Below are 27,406 nucleotides of genomic sequence, written 5' to 3'. Positions count from 1 at the left end.
AACCGCAAACTCTAAGGAAAGCAATGTTTTTCTTTACGGTCCTCTGAGGAAAAAAGGCAATGAGTAGAGGAATGAGAAAATTGATGGAACTGGAGAGATTTCAATTTTACAATAATGCTAATTTAATTTTATGGGTGATTTTTAAATAACTGCTTTTCTGAAGGATGTAACCTGAGTCGTGCATTCCAAATATATCACAGGATGAGGAGAAGATTCAATGATCACACAAAATTGGTAACATACAGAGAATTACCTTTCTGTTTATTTGGCCTTCCCAGAAACCGAAGCTCCATCTTTATCCTAAAAAGCTACCATTTCTGCTTAGATGTAGTATGTGGGCTTTCTGGAGTACATATTTACCTAATGCATTGAACCACAGTCCTACCCACATATATTTACCTGCTCAGGGTTGTAAAATCTTTTTTTTTTTTTTTTTTTTTTTTGAGAGAGAGCACACGTGTGTGTGCACATGTGCAAGCAGGAGAGGGGCAGAGGGAGATAGAGAATCTTAAGCAGGCTCCATGCTCAGTACAGAGCCAATGTGGGACTCAATCCCACAACCTTGGGATCACGGCCTGAGCCAAAATCAAGAGCTGGATGCTTAACTGACTGGGCAACTCAGACACCCTAGGATTCTCAATGGTTACAGTTTAAGAGGGACTAAAGAGAGCTGAGTTCAACTACAGCTTTCTTTGAGGGTAGAACAAATGCTGGGTGTGTCAGAGAATCACCCAGGTGGTAGGAAAGATTCCTTTTATGTAAAGTTGACAGCGGACTGTGCGCTAATACCTAGGGTTTACGAAACACTTTCATCCAAGGTGATACTAATGAGTATTACTTCTTTTGCACTCTTCCCAAGACCTAATCTGAAAAGTTTGGGTCAGATACCATTCATTCATTCACTTAATTAGAAATACTGAGTGCAGGGGTGCCTCGGTGGCTCAGTCGGTTAAGCGTCCGACTCTCAGTTTCAGCTCAGGTCATGACCTCACGGCTTCGTGAGTTCGAGCCCCACATGGAGCTCTGCGCTGACAGTGAGGAGCCTGACTGGGATTCATTCTCATTCCCTCTCTCTCGCTCTCCCTTTCTCTCTGCCCCACCCCCACTCATGCTGTCTCTGTGTCTCTCAAAACACGTAAATAAACTTTAAAAATTAAGAAAGAAACAAAAAAGAAATGCTTAAGTGGAAAAGTATAAAGACTAATTTAGGCTGAGTGACAAATTTATACCAGAACCCAAGCTGTAGATGTAAGCTTTCCTCCTTTCACAGGGGGTTCCTCTATTCTCTGTATCTTAAACACAGTGACTATGTGTGTTTGGTTTTAAACACTACCTTTTTATATACGGGATTCAAAGTAGGCTTTCTGAGGAAATAGATGGTTTGGGGGGATTAGAATAAAAAATTAAAAGTTTTAAGGTAAATGGAGTCTAGTTGGACTGACCATTGTTATGATTCGCCCAGTTCAATAATCGCCAATAAGACCTAAAACAAGCCACTGCTTTTAGTGACTAATTGTGGATCATCTTCATGGTCCAAAACCTAAGAAGAGCTGGGTGCCAAGTCATAACATTTAACGCTCATTAAGTGCCTTTAACGGCAGCTTCTAGTTCACCGAATCATGATGGAGTTGGTAACCAAGGCCCTCTTCTTCCCCCGGCCAAGGCCTGGGCACCTGAGCCAGCCTGAGGCCGATCAGACTCTGCCTCGCTCTGTTGTGGTTTTGAGGAGGTGACATCAAGGAGCTGGAGCTAAGTCACTCTAAGCCTGCACCTGCTTATTACATCCTGCTCCGAGACCCCAGGTGCTGTCCTGCTTCCTGTGTTTCCTGAGGCCCAGCTCTGCTGTTTCTCCTTTGACTTCGTAACCCACCTCATGTCCTTGTCTACAAAATTACCTTTTGCTCAAGTTGGCCAGACTCCGTCAGCTTCCACTGCTTCTGACAAAAGAACCTCACCTGATAAAGGAGATTCAACCGAATGAAGGTGCAGCAGAGGCAAATGGTTACAAGCAGACAGCTGGTTCCAGCAGCGTCTGGGGCCCTCCAGCTACTTCTCGGCTGTGGGCTTATATGGAGCAGCTGTGACTAAAAGCCTTTGTGATACTGGTAGGTTTTAATTTTGGGATAAATACGTCACATACCATCTACTGCTCTCTTGAAACTGATTAAAAGAAATATATTAATTAAGATACTGATCCTACCTTAGAAAACCTAGTGCTGTACTAAGAAAGAAATGTAATAAATAGCTAGTTTTAAGGAAATTACCAGGAAACTTTATGAAAATCTAGTGGTCGTTCAGAAAAATTAAAGTAAAGTGAGAATATACTTAAACAAAATTGCTAGTTCACTGTCCACATGTAGACGAAGAAATCTCCATGGCTAGAAAGATGACTTTGCAAATTTGCATGATAAATGAAAATCAGAATAAAACTACGGACACATCCTGCATTCTCACAAAGAAATCCCCTTAAGATATATTAGCCTCAGTAGTATTTCCAGCATACTCAAGGAAACACATTAGGATTTTTGATTGGGACCCAATATTAGTCATTTTATCTTTCAAATATATATTTAGAAGACAACTATGATTAATCAATTTTTCATTCCAAATATATTCACTGGAAAATACTATGGAGGGACTAAAAACAAATGCATCTCTAAGATACGGTGATTTCTCTGTATATACACGGGCAGTGAATTAGCAATTTTAAAGTTAAAACGAAGAAAAGACCTTTTGGGGCACCTGGGTGGCTCAGTCGGTTGAGTCCAACTCTTGATTTCTGCTCAGGCTGTGATCTTACCCGTTTGTGGGACCAAGCCCTGTGTGGGGCTCTGCACTGATAGCACGGAGCCTGCTTGGGATTCTCTCTCTCTGTTCCTCCCCTGCTTGTTCACTGTCTCTCAAAATAAATTAAATAAACCTTAAAAAAAAGTGTTCATTTTAATTTTATGTATTAATTATAACATGCCTTGTGCTGGTACTTTCAGAGATGCATAGTTTTTTCATACTGGGATGGCCTTATTTTGCATTATTCATTAACGACTCCCTACGTTCCCTATTCCTCATGTTTCCTTACCATGCAACCATTATTTTAAAGTTCTACGCAAGAACAAGTTTAGCAGGGAGGAGAATGCGATAGAGAATAATGCACACTGTGCAATTTAAAACTCTTTAAAAGCTATGGTTTAAGTACCTTTCCCAAAGTAACTCATGATTTCAGATTGCATAATTTTAAATATCCTTAAGTATATAAAACCAACCTAAAAAAGTAATTACATGGAAAATGTTATCAATCCCAGAATTACAACCTTTTTTTTTATTTTTGTTTTTTTGGTTTTTTTGTTTACTTTGGATTTAGTTTCCTCTGGTTTCCGAATATGGAAGCCTAGATTATCGATTTCAGATCTTTCTTCTTTTCTAATAGATACCTTGATGCTATAAATTCCCTTTTAAATATTGCTTTTGATGCATTTCACAAATTTTGGTAAGTTGTGCTCTTACTTTCATTGACTTAATATTTTTAAATTTCCCTTGAGCTTTCTTCTGTGACCCATGTGCTATTTAGAAGTAGTTGTTCAGACTCCACAAATTTTGCATTTTCCAAACAAGTCCATTTGAATACTGAAGTAATATCTCTTGGCCATGCTAAAATTAATTAGTAAGAGCACCTGGCTGGCTAAGTTGGAAGAGCATGTGATTCTTGATCTCAGAGTCATGAGTTCAAGCCCCATGTTGGAGTAGAGATGACTTAAAAGAAATCTTTAAAAAAAATTTAAAAAAATTAGTTAATAGAATGGAGACGTTTTATTACATGATAGGGTCACACCTAGCTGAGAAGATGCTAGAATCCACAAAGAGTATAATGACAGGCCCTACAGGGTCTTCTATCAGGTTTTCAGTAAGACACTCATGTGCTTCTGAGCAGCACGGTGGTAAAAACAAAATGCCCATGGACTTTAAATAGAAAAATGTCTCCGAAGTGGTGACCTTTGTGGCCCAGCATGATCTTCTAGCCAAACTCTTCTATAATTAAGGAAATAATTGCAGAAAATAACCTTCTTTAATTTTTTTTCCCAAACCATCTTTATTGTGACTGAAGCAATATGAGAGACAAAACTCAGCTGATACTGACAGGAATGTGAAACACTTTTATCGTGAGGTTTTTTGTTGAAATTCTGGGTAATGGAGAATTCAGGAAAATTAGACAAAGGTCTTTAATAAGGTCAATCTGAAAGATGGTACACAGGTTTGAAGTATACATAATCGTCACCAAGCTATGACGAGGGGGTAGAAGTAATTAAAGAACTTAATAGCTGAGACTGGGTTATGAAATACAAAAAGATGTGAATTTGGAGGGAATTAAAATGTAGCAACACCCTGGAGGCACTCTTTTCATGGCAATTCAGTATGAATACAGAGAACTTGCAAACTGGCTCACAATTACATGAACTATGGCCCATTTTCCGAATCTGTTATCAAACACTGGAGAGAGTATGCTTCCAAATTAAATCTACAGGCAACCTGCTGTCAGTTATTTGCCAACATGTATGGATTAAAAAATCCACAAGGCCAGGAAGGCATTCTGGGAACTAAAATTTACACATATTCATGTCCATACATATTACCACAATCTTTGCTCTGTCAGTCAAGAAGCAAAACAGTGGAATGCTCTAGTAATTAATGTAACATAATCAATATTATCTATAAATAATTAGCATGCAAGGATCCACGAGATGCTGCGTAAACACTTTGGCAAAGTAACTGCCACATAGAGTGGGCAGCACTGTCTTCATGAGGGCCTCTCCAATGTCCCCCTTCTCTCCAGGCATCATACCAACATCATGGGAACTTCCCGAAAGCTTCCTGCTTATTAATTAGTGATGAATTAGCTATCTATCTTACTTAATCATTAGCATTTCTCTTGCTGTACCCATAGGTAGCAACTGCTATGTAGCAGAAAGACGACTGGACAGGTTTGAAGAGACCTGGGTTTATGCCCATGTCTGACATGTCACCTTGCTGTCTTTGGGCCTCCATTTCTACATGTGGAAAGTGAGAAGCTGAAATAAACTTGCTTACGTTTCCTTCAGCTCTGAAACTGATAACTACTATATTTGGAAATGCTCTGTCCCTCCCTAAAGGGGAGCTTTCTGAGAGGTTTCTGCGTCAGCTTTCTGAGAGGTTTCCAGTATCAACAACTTCAGTGTCTTCCACTAACGATTAAGGCAAAAGGTTTAAACAAGAAGTGCTCTTACTTTTATGAAAAAGATACATACTAGTTATAGCCTTCAGGAAGATTCTGTGGAATCACATCTAACATTTGCAACTGTAGGCATTTAAATATTTGAGCTCATTGTAGCACTATACAGCCAATAATAAAGCATCGCAGTGTGAAAAGGTTCTTTCTGCTCTCCACAAGAATTTGTGACACAGAACTTTCTCATATCCAAATGTGAAATGTGATTCACACTCAGAATGTGTCATAATTTGCATACACTATTAAAACTGGGACTTCTTTGTGTATACAGCTACATAACATCTCAGACACGTTGGTAAGAAATAAACCATAATTGAGACGGGTGGTGACAGCATCCAACTGGTTAGAGCAAATTACTTCTATTATACTGATGATAATTCCTGTTAATACTTTATTTTCTGTCATTATATAAATAGCCCATAAAATCTCTATTATGTAATGCTCATAGCTACTCTTACATTAAGAGCCCTGGATGGATGTTTGGGTACCAAGCACAACTACCATTACAACAATCACCAAAGAACGATATATACCCAAGTCCCCTATAATTTCAGGAATGCAGCAGGACAGAGGGTGAAGTGAAGAGGAGGGAAGAAAGGGTAAAAAGATAAAAATGAGCATGTATCCATACATATGCCTTTGGGCTACTCAAGCTGATCCTGGGAATTTCTGGAGCTGTATATCAACTCCGGTGTTCAGCTCAGAGATATTCCCCACCAAACCCCTCCCTGTCCTGTTCCAACCTACACATACACACCAAACACAGATTCCAGATCTCTATCATATCTCTGAGTATAAAACAACTGGAAGATGACATGGAAACAGCCACTCTGTGCATTTGATATCAGAATATACCACCTTTACCCCCCAAAAATCTGTAAAGAACAAGTCTCTCTGCACAATAAATTCTCTTAGCAAAGCTTGCCTCCTTTCCCCGCAGTGGAGCAAAATATTTTTTTTCCTGGCATTATTCCATGCAAGAGAGTAGCAAACGCCCTAAAAAAGGTTTTCATAGTTACTGGACAAAGGAAGGTATGATTACCTCTACTTAGTGTCAATGAGGAAGGAAAGAGGGAAAGAGAAGGGATATGCACATGAAATACAGAATGAAATTCACATGCTGAACCTCAAATGCTTCATCAATCCTCGAATCCACAAATATTCCTATAGTGGAGTTGCAGCGAGGGGAGAGCCGTTCTGATGGACAGAGTTTATGTCTGGTTGGACTGCTACCTTTGATTAAGTGAATATTAAATGAGTTGTACACTGATCTCATGTTCTTCACTGGGGTGCGAACATACCTGTCATGAAGTTCTTACTGCCATCACTCTTTAATCCCTGGAGGTCAGCAGACAGCTACAGCAAACCTGGCTCCATCCTAACATCTGTCGTTGCACCCCTTACATCCTGGTGCTTTCATCTCCTCCCTGGATACCTACATTTGTTACCACATCCTCTTTCCATTCCAGCAGGTTTGTTTGCCTTGAACAGACGTTCTTTTCTTTCCACACATTTCTTCAGTTCCAGAGAGAAGAAATGCTGCCACAGGAATGAGGTCAGTGGATGCGTCCTCACATACTAACATTATGCAAAGGAAAACACTACTTAAAATTTTAAACCATCTTCACTCAATAATAAACACTGGTTTCATAGCTCAACCACAGCCCCTGGCATTTACAACGTACCAATTGTCATGCATTTCCTGTGCATAGCTTATAAGTTCAAGCCTTTTCATGTTTTAGTGAGGCTTAATTGCTTTTCTAATGAACAATATTTTTTAACTGATTGGAGCATTTGTTAATCCAACTTCACAACATCACCCAACATCACTCACATACGGTGTTTGCAGATCTAACTCAAGCCAGAGCCAAGCTAGTGTTGCATATACCTCATAATTCTATTAAGTGTCCCAAACTTCTATTTGGGGAAGATCAACAGTCACTTTCCCTTTATCTCCATTGCTAGTGTGAGTATTTTAACTTTCTGAATTTCCAGAGCCAATCTTTCACAAAGAAATAGGAAGTGTTTATCACTCAACTAGATGTAGACACTGGGTGATTCACTGGGCTTCTTCCTAACTAGGTGATTTATTTCCATCTACCAGCCTCACAGCATTTACTTAAGGAAAATTCAAGGTACTATATATAATGGGGATTTTAACTAACTCGTGACCAAATAAAGCACATATTTTAAATCCACGTATGCTCCTACAATAGTTAATTTAGAAACATCTCCAGGTCCTTGTATATGAATTTCAATATATATGAAAGCAGTAACTCAACCCTCTGCTTTTCCTACTAATTCTCGATCTATCATATATATGTCACACACACACACACACACACACACACACACACCCCTCACCTGCAAGAGAGTGAGCTCCTTGAGGACAGAAACCAGGTTTTATTTATCTTTCTAATCTAGTGCTTTTCATAGTGCCAGGGACTGTAAATAAATGCTGCTGAATAAATAAAAGTTGAATTTTCTCAAGGCTAGTAGTAAAAATCCTTTTTGTTTTTCATGGATTACTTCTCTGGAGATAAAAGTGGTTTAAATTTACTCACCAAATAACGTGCTATGAATTATGTAGGAACGAATTACCATTACTCCAATAGTTCAGAAAGGACGAGTGAAGGAAAGACTATTTGCTATTTACTCAGCGATCGCCACTTAGCCACTGAGAAATCAGTTGTTAGAACGTCGATGTGGTAACTATCCATGTTGTACTCTACCCATTAGCTCACGTTGCTCACTGGAGCATCTCGTACTCTCTGTATGTTGTAAAGTTCCTTTAGTACAGTATGCCTTGTACTGAGAAGGAGTATCAGTTCTGTGCGGTCAAGAAAGAACGTGCTCTCTCCCTTTCCTTTTATGTAATGGGCATCGGCATCATTATTCTCTCAGCTTTCCAGGTTTGACAGGGGACAGTATGCTTTAGTGACTGAGAGAGACCATGAGGATGCCCCAGCTTTTAGACAGCATGTTCCCTGTGCTCTTATTTCCCCCTCCATGAAAAAGAAAAGCACAATATGTAACAACATCACCAGGCTATTGTGAGGGTTAATTAGATTTAATGGGGGAAGGGAGGTGAGCTGATTACGCACTATTCAAATTCAAAGAATCATTATTTTGTGTCTAAAAATAATCCTGACTTAGGAACAAAATTAATTTGGAAGCTCAATCTTTGGTAATCATCTTCCCATACTTAGAAAAAAGTTTTTAATCACAATCCCATTCTAAGCACAATCCAATGAAGTAAAAGTGGAGATCTGTGAATTTCCACAGACTTTTGAAGGAATACAGTACACGGATCAATTTTTTATTTTCCTTTTCTTTCCTTTTTTGAAGCTACACGATGTGTAGAAAGGTTAATTTTGTGGAATGGAGTCATGTAAACAAAGTACATTAATTTTTTGTTTCACATGAAACGTTTGTGAAACACTTTAAATTACTTCTTTAAAGAATTAGTAATTGAAGTTTTGTGACTGAAATAACTTTTTAGGTCATTTCCTCTAAGTTCCATTTATTTTTATTTTTTTCAAGAACTATTCAGTGAAAGAAGATCTTCGATCCATGTCTTAATCCCTGGACCTCATGAATGTTACTGTCCATGGAAGAGTGAATTCTGTACAAGTGATTAAGGATCTTGAGATAGGAAGATTATTCTAGGCTATCTAGGTGGGCGTGAGAAGCAATCACAAGTGTCTTTGTAAAAGGAAGGCACAAAGAGATTTGACTACAGAAAGGAAGGAGACAATGTGGTGGCATGGGAAGCAGGTGGAGAAAGCCATGTGATGTGGGGCCATAAGTCAAGGAATGAGAATGGTCTCTGGATGACAGAAAACACCAGGAATGGATTGTCCCCTAAAGCCTCCAAAAGGAATCAACCCACCTGACACCTTGACTTAGCCCCATTAGACTCCTTTTGGATTTCTGACCTCTGGAACTTTGAGAGAATAAATTCTTTTAAGAATATAAATTCTTTTAAGAGTATATTCTTTTAAGCCAAAAAAAAAAAAAAAAAAAGAGAGAGAGAGAGAGAAAGAGAAAAGAAAGACAAAGAAGACAAAAAGGTCTTCATACGCCCTAAATTTAAAAAAAAAAATCCCTAGATATTTATGTCTAAGATCAGGGAAAAAATAATCTAAATAGCAATCATCAAAATTAATATAATAGATGAACTTACTATGAAAATCTTTATAAGAACTGAAAGTTGGTAGCTGAGAAAAATCTGAGTTGTTGCCTATACATCACTAAAAAGCTTACAATATCTTCCAAAAAAGGGAAACATTCTTTAAAAATGTAACAGTTCATAATCCTAGAAAATATACCATATCTGTTAGGAGAAAAATGTTGCACTCCGGTTTTGGTGAGTTTTGGCTGAGAAGGAACTTTATCGCTTTTATTTAGAACTTTCCAAAGGAAAAGGAGACTCTGGTTCAGTTGGCAGAAATGTATTCTTTACAGAGAAGCGGGAAAAATTCTCTTCCGTTTTAACAGAGCCCTACTGAAACTTCCTATAAGACTCGCCAATTTTCATAACTTAGATATATACTCACCAAGCAAACTTCTGATTATTCATTCGATTTCCCCGGACCCTTGATACTGGGGACGGATGTACTCTGTAGGCAGATGAGAATAATCCAGTCATTAAAAAAGCACATCCCTGATTACAAATGAACAAAAGAAAAAAAAGATCTTATTTATAAATGATCTCTTGTAGGTATGCTTATTGCAAAATGCCCCATAATCTCCTCTTAGTAAACGAATGCAGTTCATTCCTAGGCATTCACACCTGCAGTCTCTCTTTCCTCTTGTAGCGCTTTTGACATAATAACGACTTGCCACAAGGTTCACTGAGAAGACCCCCCAAATGCAGAACCACCAGTTTTAGTTGAATGACAGATTCATTCGGTCCAACAAAAAAGTTACTGACTAGCTAATCTTTGCCAGGTTCAGAAGTGGGTAAAAGTAATGCAAGGTCTGATGTTTGCCTTCAATGAGTCCCGTCTGCTACGTCCTCCCACAAGGGATATCAGGGGGACTCTAAGTGCACATTCCCTGAGTCAACTAGTAGAATTCAAACCCTAAGAAGCAAGATAATGAAGGAGGTCAGAATATGCTACCCCCCAAATACGCTACTTTGGCAGAAGGATTATTTTGAGTTGGAGACAAGAAACAGCAGACACAGGAGGAGGTCTATACTCTCCCTTTATATGCCTAAAAATAAGGACATAAATTTCCCTTTAGTAAAGGAAATTTTCATTTGTAAAGGGGTCCCGCCCCACCTCTAATACCGTGAAGTGCAACCCACAACTCTTCACCTGTGATGGTACTGAGATGTGGCTCAGTCAACAATCCTTATTTGCCATGAGTTTCCCCCATCTGTTTCCTAGTTACCTTCCTACCATCTACCCGACTAGAACTTCAGACCCCACCTTTTCTTTTGACTCATCACTTCACAGTTTTTCACTCTTTGTTAAATGGTATATAAGATCCAAATTTTAACCCCTTTGAGTTACTCCTCACAGAGTATTCCTGCATGCATGCATGTTATGTGTATAAACAGGTTTTTTCCCCCTTCTCACCAATCTGTCTTTTGTCAGTTTGTATGTGTGTGTATTTAGTCAGTTGGTCTTTTGTCAGTTTAATCTCCAGGTCCGCAGACCTAGAACCTGAGAAGATAAAAGAAAAGGTTGTTTTTTTTTTTTTTTCCTTCCACCAAAGTAACTTCATCCAAATGTCCAGGAACAGAATCTGAAAATGGGGGAGGAAGGAAGGGTGAGCAGTTACTTCCAGGAGAAAAGCTTTCTAGGTGTCATGCTCTGCAGCTAGGCTTTGAGGAAGGCAGTCAATCCGAAACTTTAGCTAAATAATGGCGAAGCAAAAACTATTGTTGTACAAGCTTTCAGGGTTAGAGTCATCTGCTGGAAGTTTGTATTTCCAAGAACTGCTGATATCTTCCAATCAGGAGCTAGTTGCTGAAACTCCACCTCTCTGTGGGTCACTCACTGGCAACACAGTATGCCCTACTTCCTGCTTCCCTCTGGCCAACTTCCTGCTTTGTTCTATCTTTACTAGGATTTGTGAGATCTAGGCAGTCTTTCGGCTTGTGTTATCATTACATCCCACACATTTCTCTTATTTGCAAGAGAGCAAACAGAAATTTTAAGCTGGTCTTTAAGTCAGAACCAGCGGCTCCAAGATTCATTAGAACCCCAGTTCTCTATAGCTGTTTAGCACGTGAAAATTATTTCCAAACAGATAGTACTGTTCCAGCCCCTGAGAAGGGCCAGATGCAAACTTCCTGTAAATCCAGAGGCAGACTGCACTTTGCACTCGGAAGGCTTATTTCTTCCAACATCCCTTATTAACATTCTTTTCCTCACAGCGCTTCTCAATGGCTGCTGCAGCTGGGCGGCTCAGCACAGATTTTCTGCTCTGCATGGGGGAGGGGATGTTAATTATGCAGAAAGATGGAGAGAGGCCAGACAGCCCCTCTGGTGAACTGTCTCATTCAAGCACGGCCCACTTCCTGCTGTTTTTGCAGCTACAAGGATCACCTGTTGGTCTTGGCATCTGGCCAAACTGGGGCCTGGCGGAAATGACAGACTCAGCTAGAAATGAAAGCCAGCTCATATTCCGGCACCCCAAATTGGGGAGAGAGAAAAAAACACGCCACAGAAATGCATAAGAATTATACAAAAGGTAGCAAGACTCATTTTTTTTCTTTTCTTCTTTCTTCTTTCTTTCATTCTATCTGTTTGAAATACAAACATCATAATGGAATTGTGAGCCAAAAAACGTCTCCTCAGTTAAATCCCCCCTGACCTAAGTCCTCTTAACCTTCTCCACATCCCCACTAGGGTGCCAGAGTCCTATTGCCTAAATAAAGTTCTAAGGAGTAACAGCCCAAACACTCACAATTCTTTAATTCACTCCACATCCTCTGACCAGATGAATTTTCATGACAGAAGTATATTCTTCTTGAAGCTTCTTATTCATATATCAGTGGGGAAAAAATGGGCTTGTTTAACTTATAATTAAAATATTCCCTAGGTATTTAGATCTTTTAACAAAATCCCACTGATCCATAGTTCAAATACTGTAAGTAGATAATTTCTATCATGGTTTAGCGGTCTACAAAGAATTTCATGACAGTGTGTGTATGGACAAATAATTACAAAGTTTCTTAAATGAAAATAGTAAAACAAGAAAGCTTTTTTTCCTTTCTGAAAGGGAGTAAATTGATAACCTGGAGCTTGCTTCATTTGATGAAGTAGACCATAAAAGGTTTGCATTTCAGCTACTCCCCAAATTTTATTTCTTTAAAAGGATACGCAGTGTTTTTGTGAGCTCAGTCTACACTGTGGCACTTCTGGCCACCACCTCCCTTCTTTCCACAAATAGCAGCCAGGCAAGGTAGCAAAGTCAAAACCCCGGTAGGAGAAACCACCACCTCATCTGCATGTCATGCATTATTCATGACCTCCTGATTCCTGCACCTGCATCTAGGCAGGAAGCTTGCAGGGAAAGTTCATTATTCTTCTTTTAGCCTCACACAGGCTCGATTACTGCTAAGCCACTTTGTTCTGTAACTAAGGGTTTCAGGCCTTAGTACTAACCGCTGGATATGGAAAGAAGAAAAAAATCACCATGCTGAAGAAAAGAACAATTTTGGTTGTTGTGCAACATGTATTGAATCCTACAACGTGCTCTTCTGAGACTGACAGTTATTGTCAGATGGAAATGCTCACATTTGGTGATTTACATTACATAGAAAAAAGGGAAGCCATACCATTAAGGCCGTGTATAGCAACTGTTCTATTTACATACACTTACTCATCTAAGGCAGACAGCATGTCTATAATTGTGCCCAACTCAGGGCTTAATTTAGCTTCCTTGCTACACATGTGGGAACTTTTTAAATATCTTAATACAAAAATGGTTCTTTCTTCTTTGGGTATAAGCTGCAAAGAACCTGACCCTCAAGTTTTGTATTTTAATGACTAATATTTATTGTAAATCAAGAGAATATGATCACTCTGCTTTTCAATGTTTTTATGAACATTCCTGAATGGCTAGTGGCTGGAGGTAGGATAGGAAATCCAATACTCAACATGAATTACTGATTACTAATGAACTGCTGGGGAAAGATACCATCTACTTTTTTACTCTCCCCACCAGGGAAAAGCTATGCAGCTTAAATCCAATCTTACAGTCCCAAATGAAATTAGGATGATGTGAAAACAAACTGTGGGAGGCACCTGGGTGGCTCAGTCAGTTAAGTCTTGATTTTGACTCAGGTCATGATCTCGCGGTTTTGTGGGTTCCAGCCCTGCATCTGGCTCTGTGCGAGCACATGGAGCTTGTTTGGGATTCCTCTGCTCTGTCTGCCCCTCCCCTGTTTGAGCTCTGTCTCTTTCAAAATAAACAAACAAACAAAAAGTGCAAACTGTGGAACCAGCCTGCCTGGGATGGAATTCTAGCTCCACTACCTATCAAGAGAGTCATGTCCTCTTAGGGCAAGCGACCTAACCTCTCTGAGCTTCACGTCCCTCATCTGTACAAATGGAGGCAGAAAAGATGGCCACCTCCGAAGACTGTGAGACTAAAATGAGTTAATAGTTGTAAAGCATTTAGGACACCGCGTAGTGTCCAGGAAGCAGTGAACACACATTGCCTATTATCACTAGCAGTATTGATTGGACTGGAAAAGACTGGAAGATGAACCTAGAATATCTAACTGATTCCAGGGGACTGAGATAACAAATGTGCTGTAAGGACCTGCGGTCTTCACTACTATGCTTATCTGACTTCACTAAAGGCAAGAAAGTAACAAAGAGAAATGAATACATATAGAGTACTAAGAACCAACAACTGTGGTTTCTAAGGTATGGCTTACTTTCTGGCATCTAATTTTTCTGTTTTTTATTAGAAGATCTATCTTCTGTTCACTAAAATTTCATAATATTTCAGTTATTTCCCATCCAAGAACAAGCCAGTAATGACACCAAGACGAAATCACTCCATTAACTAAGCCCTAACTATGTGCCAAACACCATGCTAATTTCATCAGACACATTTATTTTATCCTCATATCTTTATTATCCACATTTTATCGTTGAGAAAACTGACTTAGAAGAGTTAAGTTACTTGCCAGGGTGACACAGCTAGTCAACAGCAAAATCGGAACTTGAACACAGTTATGTTTGACTTATGCTACTGCGTGTGAACCAATCCTATGAATTCATATATATTCCCTCCACACTACCCTAAAGGATGCTAATAAAGTGAATTAGTACTAGGGGCTTTTATGAGAGATTGTGCATTTAATTAGGGCCAACTGAATATTTTATAGTGTAAGTAAATGCAAAGGGAAAATACTAGTTTTCCTGGACTAAAATTGGCACTGAATGAAAAATTAATCATTCAGGTACTCACAAGAAAGTCATATTGGTTTACCCACTGATCATCCTTCAGCTGCTTATGAAAATTTCTTATCAGTGTTGCTATTTAAATACATTATATATGACAAGTGTAAGTTTTATTTTTTATTTTTTTAAATTTATTTTTGAGAAAGATACAAAGAACAAGTGAGGGAGGGGCAGAGAGACAAGGAGACAGAATCCCAAGCAGCCTCCATGCCATCAGCACAGAGCCCAACGCAGGGCTCAAACTCACGAACCATGAGATCATGTCCTGAGTCAAAATCAAGAGTTGGATGCTTAACCAACTGAACCACCCAGGCGCCCCCACGTGTAAGTTTTAGATATACATGTACATCTAAATATAAATTAATTATAAATAGGTATAATTAATTCCAGCTACATCCACTTCCTTCCCATTTTTTCTAGAACCCAATTCAATCTAACTTCAAAGATGAAACCATCTTTTTCTTGGTCATCAGCGGCTTCCATGTTTTCAAATCTAATGGTTAATTCTCAGTCCTCATCTTCTCAAACTCTCGGTAGCAACTGCTGTAACTGATCACTTTCTTTGCAAAGCTTTTTTTGCTCAGCATCAGGGACATTCTTCTGCCTTTCTCCCTCTTCCTTTTGCCTTTGCTTGAACCTCCTTTTCTCATTCTTTTGAACCACAACTGTTGGTGTGGCCTGGGGATAATCTTCCTATGACCTTCCTCTTTCTTTTTTCAACTCACTCCCTACTTGAAAGAGTCTCCAATGTGGCTACCCTCACCTCCTTGATGACATCATCCCCTCTATGGGCCTTAGATGCCATCCATATTATAATAACTCTCAAATTTCTATCTCCAGCCCAATCTCTAGATCTTCTCTAAATACTAGACTTGGGTTTTTCAATATTAATCTACCCCTTTCAAAAAAAATTTTTTTAAAACGTATTTCTTTCCATATCTTCCCAGACATAAAAATGCCAGCATCATTCACACAGTTGCAACGTTGAAATAACACTTGAGTTCCTTCATGCTCTCATGCCTCGTATGTTAGGCAGCCTGCTTAATACTGAGGACAATCAGAATAAATTATTATTTCACAGACCAATAAAATATTTATTGTAGGTAATTACTCATCTAGTAGGATTATAGATTTTCATTATCAAGAACATGAGAAATTATAATGTACATTTTCTACTCTTCAGTCCACTTTGTCCTATTATATAATAAAATTATTAGTCCATATTTTCATCCATAAACTGTTCTAATTATTCAACATAATACACACTGTAACACCTCAGCTTCCTACATTTGTGAAAGAAGAGATTAGTCTAGAAATAATTCCACAACTATTTGTAAATCTCAGAATTTTCTTATACACAATCACATGAAAGATAATTTTAAAGTACTTTTAAAGTAATTCTTGGTATTGCTTCCTTCTTACATATAATTGTACTGAATACAAGTTCTCAAGATTACTCAGGTTAGTTTGGATGCTTTTATTGTAAAATATATATACTACGCTTGACCAAATAAAGATATGTGTGTGACTCCAGCATTTACATTAAGTGAGCCCTATTTATTGTCAGCTTTGATCAAGCTAGTGATTAGATGAACATTAGAAATGTCATATATATATATATATATATATATATATATGTATATATACATATATACATATATATATACACACATATTTAAAGTTTATTTATTTACTTGAGAAAGACAGAGAGAACAAGTGAGTGAGGGAGGGACAGAGAGAGGGAGACAGAATCCCAAGCAGGCTCCACATTGTCAGCATAGAGCCTGATGTGTGGCTTGATCCCACAAACGTGAGATCATGACCTGAGCTAAAATCAGGAGTCGGATGCTTAACACACTGAGCCACCCAGCTGCCCCTGGAATGACATATATCTTTTAAAAGTTTTTTTTTTTTCTTCTCATTACACTGTAGTCTTTCTCTCTCCTGCAGCCATTGATACTATTGTTAGAAGAGTGGTCTAACCTTAAACATACTGAGTGAATGTGATAACTGTTTTCACTGTTTACTCTAACAGTATAAAATTTGTTAAAAATACAGTGTTTTGCAGGGAACAACATGCATTTCTGCCATACATCAACAGAATGAGCGATTCTAGTAAGACACCATTTGGTCTGCACAATTACATCATATTAATTCATCCCAGTCTCATCTCCCAACATCTCCAACTACTCTCTCTGTGTCAGTGACACCGAAGATCCTCCTCCTTCTCTCGTTACCTAGTAACTCTCTCTGTGTCAGTGACACCGAAGATCCTCCTCCTTCTCTCGTTACCTAGTTAGCAGACATTCAACTCTAAGAAGCCACCCCAATCTCCAGGTCTAGGTTAACTCACTGTAAGTTCTCACAGCACGGGTACTCAGCACATGATAACTGAAGATAATTTTGTTTTTATGTTTGTCTGTCTCTCCAAATAGACAGTATGCTCCAAGGGGGACAAGGGAGCTTTTCTCTTTTTGCTGTCGTATTTCTCTTACCTGCCACAAAGTGGGCACTCAATAAATAATTATTGCCGGATGAGCCTTCTTTCCCTACTAGACTGTAACTTCTAGGATGGACGGCAACAGCCATGGCTAAGTCACACCTGCATCCTCAGAGCTTAGCATGTCATTATTATTAGCAAATAAACGCGGGACTAAGGAGTTAGTCACTGGGGCAGTCAGCTGGGGAACAATAATATCAATCTTTCCTCTATCGGTCAGAACCATATATGCATCACTCACATTTTTAATTTATTTATTGTATACCTATTATTTATTCATTCATTCACATCTTAATTGAACATCTATCGTGTCAGACACTGTTCTAGATTCTTCAATCCTGTGAACTGTGTTGGATGACGGAATATTACACCTATGAAGAAATGTTTCGACTTCAAGGAGCCTATAGTACAACCATGAGTTTGAACAGTAATTGTTCAATAATTGTTCAACTGGCCATCACGTGCAATGTGATAAGTGGCTATGGGAGCAAATAAAAGGGTGTCTGCACTAGTTAAGCTTTGGAGTAGACCCAGAAGTTTCCCTAAGATAATATGGACAGGCAATGAAGGATGGAAATGGGCAGCAAAAATACTACAAATTGTTTTGGGTAACTAGAGTAAAGGATTTGGCAGGTCTACAGGGGCAAGAGATTATGTAATAACAGGGCCTTGATCAGGGACGGTCTCGTGTAGTGTGCTAAGTAGTAAATGCAAAAAGAGTTAAAGGACAATGACCAAAGGCTTTTAAGGTCAGAATTGACACAATCAGATTTGTGTACTAGAAAAGTCATGTTGGCAGCAGTATTGAGAGTGGCCTGAAGAGAATGCATCATTACACAGGAAGAGCCATTGGAGGCCGACTGTAAAACTTTGGCCGAGCAGGATCTAAGATGGCAGCAGTAGACACAGTGGAGTGGGAATGGAGAATGAGGAAGAGGAAGACAGATGCACACGAAATGAGGTGTTACCCTGGGGCTTGGTATAAATATATGCAAGATGTCGAGAGGCAAGGCAGAAAAAGGGAACAATTTATGGCTAACAACGAGGGCTGTGAATTGGTTGATCAGAGGAATCAATAGAAGGAATTAAGGTTATGTTTTGGGATTAAAAAAATACAGTAAGTTTCTGTCCATTGCATATACACATCTGGGGTTCAGCAGACAATTTTAAGATGAGAGATGGAGATGTGAGCACCCTTACTAGATAAATGATCAGTGAGCCCTGAATTTCCCAGAGGCGGAATTTAAGTGAGAAAACCAGCAGACGAAGGTCAAGACACGAGGAAACTGTACATCTTCTTGCATGACTTTAAATCTCTCTTCCTACTCATTCAGAGAACGCCAGAAATCCCCACTTATTGATGGGAAGTTGGAGCTTCATGATTCAATTTAACCTCATAAGATCTCATAACCAATATTAAGAGAGGGAAGACATGATCTCTTCTACCCTTCCCTTCATGTCAGAAAAGCTGAAATTAATCTGTTTTTCCTTCACTATTGTCTTGGCAGTAAATGGCCCCAACATCAATTCTCTCAAGCAACTCAAAATAAGGAGTCGCCTTTGACTGAACTTCGCTCTCCACCTGCAGCCCATTCTCAGGCCTGTCCACTACACCTCCTCCATTCTATCTGCTTTACATTTCCACAGTCATCGACCTATTTTAACTCCTACCTGTCTCTTCACAGGACCATTCCCCAAATCTTCTCCTTCAGTCCATTTTCTGCACTAGAGCCACAATGATACATTTAAAAGAGCAGATCTGTTCTTCTCACTCCGCTCTTCCGTTAGTGGCTTTCCATTGCTCTTGAAATAGACCTAAATCTCAAGTTGGCCTACATGCCAATGATCTGGCGCCCGCTGACCTCTCCAGCTTTGTTCTCCCACAGTATCACTCTTCCTCACATCCTGCTCTGTGATCCAGTCGGCCTGGTCTTCTTTCACTTTCCCTCTCTTAGCTCAGTGCCTGTGTGTGTTCTTCCTTTTGCACAGAACCTCCAACACCACCCCTTCACCTACGTAACTCTTCCTCAGTCTCATGTCCCTGACTGACCAAACTGGACCATGTCTCTATGTTACAGACTTGTGTTATTCTCCCCATTTGTTCTTCACAGCACCTATCAGGGTTATATACAGTTAAATACGGAAGTGATAATTTGGGGTGCCTGGGTGGCTCAGTAGGTTAAGCGTCCGACTTCGGCTCATGGTCTGTGAGTTCAAGCCCCATGTTGGGCTCTGTGTTGACAGCTCAGAGCCTGGAGCCTGCTTTGGATTCAGTGTCTCCCTGTCCCTCTCCCACTCACACTCTGTCTCTCTCTCTCTTAAAAATAAACCATTAAAAAAATTAAAAAGAAATGATAATTTGATGAAAAGCAGGAACTTTTTCTCCTTAGCTGTCTACTATATGCCCAGAAGTAGGCCCTACACCTGGTACAAAGCAGGAATATATTAAATGTTGCTCTATAAATAAAAGGAGATAAAGGAAACTCATAGTAGTGGCCTTCTAATTTTTCCTAAGGTTTGTTCTGGCACTATAGAGAAAAATAAATAGGTAAATGTATATAATATTTTAGCATTTAATTTTTATTATACTTATCTTTAATATATATTACAGATAAAGTATAAAGTGGAAGGGAAGCTGAGTGAAAGGTGATGTGGCCTGAGTGTCACCCAAAAAAAGCTTTGGCCCCACAGGAAATGGGTTCTTTAGATCCACATCAGCCCATGTCCAGCACTGTCTGCACACAGGGCCCGCCCCAGGCCAGGAGGCCAAAGGAGATGCGGCCATAGCTTCTCCTCTGGAGAAATCTGTGGAAACGCAGCTGACACTGTGAAGAGACTGGAGAGATTCACCTGAGGTATGTAGTTTAGTGTTGAACCAGTGAGAATTTCTCAGTTTGAACGGTGGTACCATGATGATAGAAGATAGACACAACAGGGGAGCCAAGTAAAGGGTATCTGTGAACTCTCTACAGTATTGCTGCAACTTTTTTTTTTTTTTAATTTTTTTAATGTTTATTTTATTTTTGAGACAGAGAGAGACAGAGCACGGATGGGGGAGGGTCAGAGAGAGGGAGACACAGAATCTGAAACAGGTTCCAGGCTCTGAGCGGTCAGCACAGAGCCCGACGCGGGGCTCGAACCCACAGACCGTGAGATCATGACCTGAGCCGAAGTCAGAAGCTCAATTGACTGAGCCACCCAGGCGCCCCTTGCTGCAACTTTTAATTCCAAAAATCATTTCAAAATAAAACATTTTGAAGTGTTATTCCTTTGCTGGGATAAGAATACAAACGATTCAGATCATCTAAAAACTCCTTTTTTTCTATTTAGTGATGTATTTTTTTCATTCAACAGTTAGCTACTATTGATAATATGCATTCTATATACATTTACAAACGGAGTATATGTGTGTGTACATACTCTTGCACACTTTTTTTTTTTAAAGCAAATAAACTCATCAACCGATTCCACTTTACCATCATGGTTTTTGTATGTATTGGGTAAAGAATTGCTAATAACAGGAATGGTGGAAAATGGTAGAGAGGAAAGAGTAAAAGAAAAAAAGATGAAGACACATTAAAAGGTTAATAGAAATTATGCCATGATGAGATTCTGGGGGTGAAATTTAGATTATGTCTAGAGAGCAATGACTTACATTATGGAGCTGACATTTATTGAGGTGATACAGACCCCAAACTCATGCCTTCACCTGAGATACCCCGATAATTGCTTCAATTTTCCACTTCGTTTGCATGTGAACTGAAATCCTTTGACTTTGTCGTTAGAGTGGATTGAGTTGAAGGAATTTCATGAACTGAAAGACATTCTGATTGGTAGTTATTCTATTTGTCACACTGGTGATGTCTTTTATTTAGTGTGCTCAAGAAAGTATAGTAAACAGCCAAAGAATGACTTCAAATGCTTTTACTGTCTCCAGCTGCATTAGTTTTGAAATACCTCATTTAGGCTAAAAAAAAGAGGCAAAGTTAAAATATGTACTAGGATCTTTTTCCACCCCTAATTAGATCTATTACAACTTAGCATTGTCTCAAGGTGTTATAGCTCACCGGGCTATACCATTTTTCGAGTAGGACACAATTTTACATCAGTTCGTTCACAAGCACAATGAAAACGGCATAAACTAGAATCTAAAGATGATCCTCATCTTCTAAGGAGAAAATGTAGCTTACATTTCATTTACAGTAAAATTTTAAATGCTAGAAAGACTCCAATCTGGTAACCATTATCTTTATTTTAAATAATGTGTTTAAAAGAAATGGATTTGTGTATTCATGTATGTGTAAATCCTGACATGCTTTTAAGTGAACATCAAATAAATCAAAGGGAATGGTATTCAAGAGATGGATTCAATACTAATCACAGAACAGTCTGATCTGTAGACAGTTGTAGAGGATGTCCCCTTACTGCCAGAACTGATGGTCAAGAAGCTCAGAGGACTTAAGGCAAAGGAGCCAGGAACTGACTTACTAGCTTATGCAGAGACAGTTCATTTTAGAATTTGGCATCTGAGGCCAAGGGCTGCCAAATACATCAATCAATGCCCACGGGCTACAGACGCCTGTGCAGATTTGGGAAAGAGTACATGAAGTATCAGCTCGTCAGCTCACTTACAGAACTGGACAAACAGCGATGTGCCCACCATGCAGGCACTTCCAAATTGCACCAGGCCCTCTACAGCTGATCAGCATCATTTACGCTAGTGAGTTCAAATTCACTATTCCCTCCCTCAGCCCCACTCTCAGCCACCAGTATTCTCCTTTCTCTGTTTCATGTAGTGCTGGCCCAAGAGGCTACAGGGTTCGTCCTGCAAAGACATGTGTTGGCTATTATTTTATATATTTACTATATAACAAAAGGGGCAAATCAACGCAGAGCTGGTTTACTTATCTTGGTTATTTCTGAATTTGATACAGATCCCAACATTACTGTTCTGATTGCTTATGAAGCACCCTATTGTGATCGAAAAAAAAGATAAAGAGAAAAGAACTGATTGAAAAGTAGCATTACTATGCCAACCAAATCGGGCAATAGTCAAGTAATCTAAGACATGGCCTATGACCTTTAAGGACAGACTACTGCCCAATTGGCTGAGTATCTACGAGAATGGGAAAGGTTAATAACAGCAGAAGATTAAGAACACTAGTTCTCCAAATGGAAGAGTTACTGCAAAATAGTAGATGATGGAATAACAGAAACACTGAAAATTTCAAGAGAGCAGAGAAAAGAAATAGTGCTTCAAGGTGATGATATAAGATTTGGCCCAGGTCTCACAGGATATGACTTTGGAGGAGGCATGGAGAAGCGGCCAGGTGTGCAGGTGAGGAAAACACTATGAGCAAACAGGATGAGGTGGGAAGAAGAGCAGAGCGTGTGGCCTGAGTTCATGCAAAAGGGTGCAGCCCAGAAAGGGGAATGTCTGATGACTGGTGACAGATGTTCTGGGGTTTTTCCTCTCTAGAAAGTTGCAGAGCTGCTGGAAGATTTCACGTGAGAGGAGTAACGTTATCACGTAAGAACTCATCTGCAAGTGGTGTGCAGAATGACTAAAAATGAGGAAGACTCCTGTCAAGATAATCTTGGGGATACTGCAATGGCTCGCCTGTAAAGGGACAAAAGTCTGGGCCAAAGCGGTCCTTAGGGAGTGGAGTGAAAAGAAGAGATGAGATAACAGGAATGGGCACAGTCTAGCGATGCTCGATAGAAGAAAGTGAAGGGAATACTAACACTTTGAGAGCCTACAGGAACAGAGGGAAATGTGGTTTTAATTTTAGGCAGCTGCAAATGAATGACTGCAATTCAGGAGGGCAGATGTCGGGAATGGATCTGATTTTCATAAACGTGGCACTGAAAGCTGCTGCTGAAAAAAGCAGCTGAGGTGTCTGAAGAAAGGCTAGAGGTGGAGGAGTGGGGGTACTCAGTCTGCCGTGCCTTAGGGGTGGGGGGCCAGTGGGAAAGGAAGAATCGAGGAAAGCTGGTGAGCTAAGAGGAAAACTAGTAGGAAAAAGATCCTATCAGAAGTAAACAGAGTCACTGTCAAATTTTGTAAAAAGAATGAGAACAAGCATGGAGAAAAGACCATTACACGGATCAGGTAGGGACCAACATAACAACAGATTCTTGGTAACAGATTTTGCTACAGAAGTGGTGGGAGCCAGGCCCTTGATTGTTAATGCCTGAATCTGAGGCTAAAGGAGACAGTGTTGGAAAATGTGTTTGAGAAGCTTTTCCCCGTGAAAAAAGAGAAATCGCTGCAAGAACCAGCTGGGACAAAGTAGGAAACTGATTTTTCCTTTTCTTTTTTTCTTAAGAAAATGGAAACTAATTCTGTATGTTAGGTGTAAGATGCAACTGAAAAGAAGGCCCTGGAATGCTCAAGAAGGAAGAACTGAGTGACATGTCCTAGAAGGTATTCCGGGACACTTAGCAGTCACACGTATGCAAGTATTGGCTTCAAAGTTCGAGCTTGCTGTGAACTCTGTGCTGTACTAAGAGCTTTACAAGATAGTCTCACGGGTCCACACAGCAACCGAGGGGAAGATATCATCACTCTCGCCTTGGAAATGAGAACAGCAAGCTCAGAGAGGTTGTTCTGTCCAGCCCAAGGTCACACAACAGAGTTGAAACTCAAGTCCAGGCCTAACAGACTCCCACATCACATTTTTTCTTTTTTTTTTTTTTGGCATGTATTCATTTTTGAAAGACAGAGACAGAGTGAGAGCCAGGGAGGGGCAGGGAGAGAGAGGGAGACACAGAATCCAAAGCAGGCTCCAGGCTCTGGGCTGTCAGCACAGAGCTCGACGTGGGGCTCAAACCCACAAATCATGAGATCATGACCTGAGCCGAAGTCGGAAGCCCAACTGACTAAGCCACCCAGGCGCCCCCACATCACACTCTTAAACAATGTTCTGCTGTTTATTCACGACCAAGGAAGTAACTCTGTTTTTCAAAAAATGTTGAGTATAGATGAGCTAGCTAGAATAGAATATATATCAAAAAGTAGTTATGAGGGGAGCCAAGATGGTGGAACAGCTTGGAAGTTTTTTCTGTGTCTCCAGTCCATGAAATACAGCCAGAACAACACTAAACCATCCTGCACACCTAGAAAACTGACCTGAGGATTAACACAACAATCTGCACACCCTGAACCACAGAATTAGGCAGGCATGCAGCGCGGACAGTTGAATTTGGGGAGAGAAGCTGTGGAGGGCAGAGAGGTACTTTTGCAGGAGGAGACAGGACGGAGATGGTGGGGAGAATACGGGAAAAGCACCCCTCCCCAAAAGCAGCTGGAGAGAAAGTGGAAAACTGGAAACAGCCACAGGGACTAAGCTATAAAGGGAAAAAGGAGAGGGTTCAAATTCCATTAAGACTGTAAACAAGGGGAGTGCAAAGGCTACAACTCCCCAGCTCGATACCTGGTGGTGCTCTGGTGGGAAGGGCGAATCCCCAGGAACAGAGTGGGGTCCAGGAGGTTCTCCAGCCACACAGGGAAAAGCGGCTCCACTGCTGGAAGGACATTTGGTAGAGACTATTGAAGACACCTGGTCCCAGCAGACCCCAGAGAACAGCCACATCACTGGTGCTGGAACAAGGTCATTAAGGGTAAAGTCTGGTGCCAGATGTGTGTTGTGATTTTCCATAATCCCTGAAAAGCTGCTGCTACACTGTCTCACGAACTTTTTCTGGGGCGGGCTGGCACCTGGCCACAGTGTCGGGGCACGGGCAGCAGCAGGGTCCAGCAAGCGTTCCTGGGTGCAGCCGACATTCGGCCATTGCTCATTCGGCCATTGCTCGGTGAGACCCTCCCGCAGAGGGGCCGTACGGGTCAAAGCCGCAGTCCTTCAGAAGTAAGGGGCCGGGGAAAATAGCAGCATCTGAGACAAAACTCAGGAGAGAGGTACTGCTGGGGGCTTGGTCACGGACAGTGAAAAAGCGGGGAGTGGATGAAAGCTGAAGACAGAAGATGGGTGCGCAATTGCCGATAGGGGAGAACAGAGTTCGGATACTAGAGACTGGGTAAGATGGGTGATGCCATTTTCACCACTCCCGCGCATGCACATACACACCTACTAGCACTGAAACACTCCACCCCAGTAGGCTAGCAGCGCCATCTAGTGGAGAGCGGAGACGTTACACTGAGTCCCACCCAACTGGTCCAACTTTGTTCTTCAAGAACACAAGTCTCACCGCCTGCTTAGTTTATGGACTATAAAGCACTTCTTGTCTGACTTCTAGGAGAAAACGAAGCAATTTCTGACGTATTTCAATCTGTTAACAAGTCCATCTATTCAAATTTCTCTTTTTTTTTCTTTTTCAATTCCATTTCTTGAGTACAGAAAGAGAAAAAATTCATTATTTTCAATTTTTATTAAAAAGTTTTCTTTAATTTTTTTATTATACTTTTTACTTTTGTGTAAACTTTTTCAAATTCTATCTTCAATTTTATTTTAGTCTACTTCAGTGTATTCACTTTTTCAAATTTTCAAACTATTTTTTCTTTTTTTTCTCTTATTAGTTTATTTTCTTTTTCTTGAATACAGAAAGAGAAAAAAATTCATTTTATTTTCATTAAAAATATTTTTCTTTAATTTTTTTACTATATTTTTTACTTATGTAAATTTTTTCAAAGTCTATTTTATTTCTATCATTTTATTTTAGTCTACTACAGTGTATTCAATTTTTCAAATTTTCAAATGATTTCTCTTTTCTCTTTTTTTTGTTTCTTTTATTTCTTGAATAGAGAAAAATTCATTTTTATTTTTAATTTTTATTAAAAATATTTTAAACTTTTTTCTACTATATTCTTTACTTTTGTGTAATTATTTTCAAATTCTATTTACTTCTATTATTTCATTTTGTACACTCCAGTGTATTCATTTTTTCAAATTCTCAAGTGATTTCTTTTCCCCCCCTTTTCTCTCTCAACTATCAAACCACTTTCAACATCCAGACCAATACACACCTAGGATCTAGCATCATTTATTCAATTTTTTGTGTGTGTTTTTAATTTTTTAATTTTAGTATTTTTCTAATTTTAATTTTTTTAGTTTCAATTTTTCTACCTCATTAATTCCTTTTCTCCCTTCAAAATGACGAAACGAAGAATTTACCCCAAAAGAAAGGGCACGAAGAAACGACAGCCAGGGATTTAACCAACAGTGATAACAAGCAAGATGTCTGAACCAGAATTTAGAATCACGATAATAAGAATACTAGTTGGAGTCGAAAATAGACTAGAATCCCTTTCTGCGGGATTAAAAGAAGTAAAAACTAGTCAGGATGAAATAAAAAATGCTATAACTGAGCTGCAATCACGGATGGATGCGGCAGCAGCAAGGATGTATGAGGCAGAAAGAGAATCAGTGATATAGAGGACAAACTTATGGAGAATAACGAAGCAGAAAAAAAGAGGGAGATTAAGGCCAAAGAGCTCAATTTAAGAACTAGAGAAATCAGTGACTCATGAAAAAGGAACAATATCAGAATCATAGGGGTCCCAGAAGAGGAGGAGAGAGAAATAGGGGTAAAAGGGTTATGTGAGCAAATCATAGCAGAAAACTTTCCTAACCTGGGCAAAGACACAGACATCAAAATCCAGGAAGCACAGAGCACCCCCATTAGATTCAACAAAAACCGACCATCAACAAGGCATATCATAGTCAAATTCACAAAATACTCAGGCAAGGAGAGAATCATGAAAGCAGTAAGGGAAAAAAGTCCCTAACCTACAAGGGAAGACAGATCAGACCTATCCACAGAAACTTGGCAGGCCAGAAAGTAGTGGCGGGATATATTCAGTGTGTGAATCAGAAAAATATGCAGCCAAGAATTCTTTATCCAGGAAGGCTGTCATTCAAAATAGAAGGAGAGATAAAAAGATTCCCAAACAAAAATTAAAGGAGTTTGTGACCACTAAACCAGCCCTGCAAGAAATTTTAAGGGGGACTCTGTGAGGGGAGAAAAGATGAAAATATTAAATACATACATACATACATACATACATACCAAAAGCAACAAAGATTAGAAAGGACCAGAGAACACCACCAGAAACTCCAATTCTACAAGCAACATAACGGCAATAAATTCATATCTTTCAGTACTCATTCTAAACGTCAATGGACTCAATGCTCCAATCAAAAGACACAGGGTAACAGAATGGATAAGAAAACAAGATCCATCTATATGCTGTTT

At 39.6% G+C, this 27,406-nt stretch overlaps 1 protein-coding gene across 7 annotated transcripts in view; it reads right to left on the bottom strand.

The window, feature by feature from the left end:
• KLF12 (KLF transcription factor 12) overlaps positions 1-27,406 on the bottom strand; it is a 438,687-nt gene that overhangs the window by 59,014 nt on the left and 352,267 nt on the right. For all 7 annotated transcript variants that reach the window (XM_060636987.3, XM_078432839.2, XM_060636975.3 and 4 more), the window contains one exon: positions 9,817-9,879. In XM_060636987.3, the coding sequence (XP_060492970.2) occupies positions 9,817-9,879 (63 nt within the window). The remainder of the gene's footprint in view (positions 1-9,816; positions 9,880-27,406) is intronic.

This window comes from Panthera onca, chromosome A1 (assembly GCF_046562875.1).
Source record: "Panthera onca isolate mPanOnc1 chromosome A1, mPanOnc1 haplotype 2, whole genome shotgun sequence".
In the NCBI taxonomy this organism is placed as follows: Eukaryota; Metazoa; Chordata; class Mammalia; order Carnivora; family Felidae; genus Panthera; species Panthera onca.
Note: the sequence above shows the minus strand (reverse complement) of the source record. Positions and strands in the feature narration are given on the sequence as shown.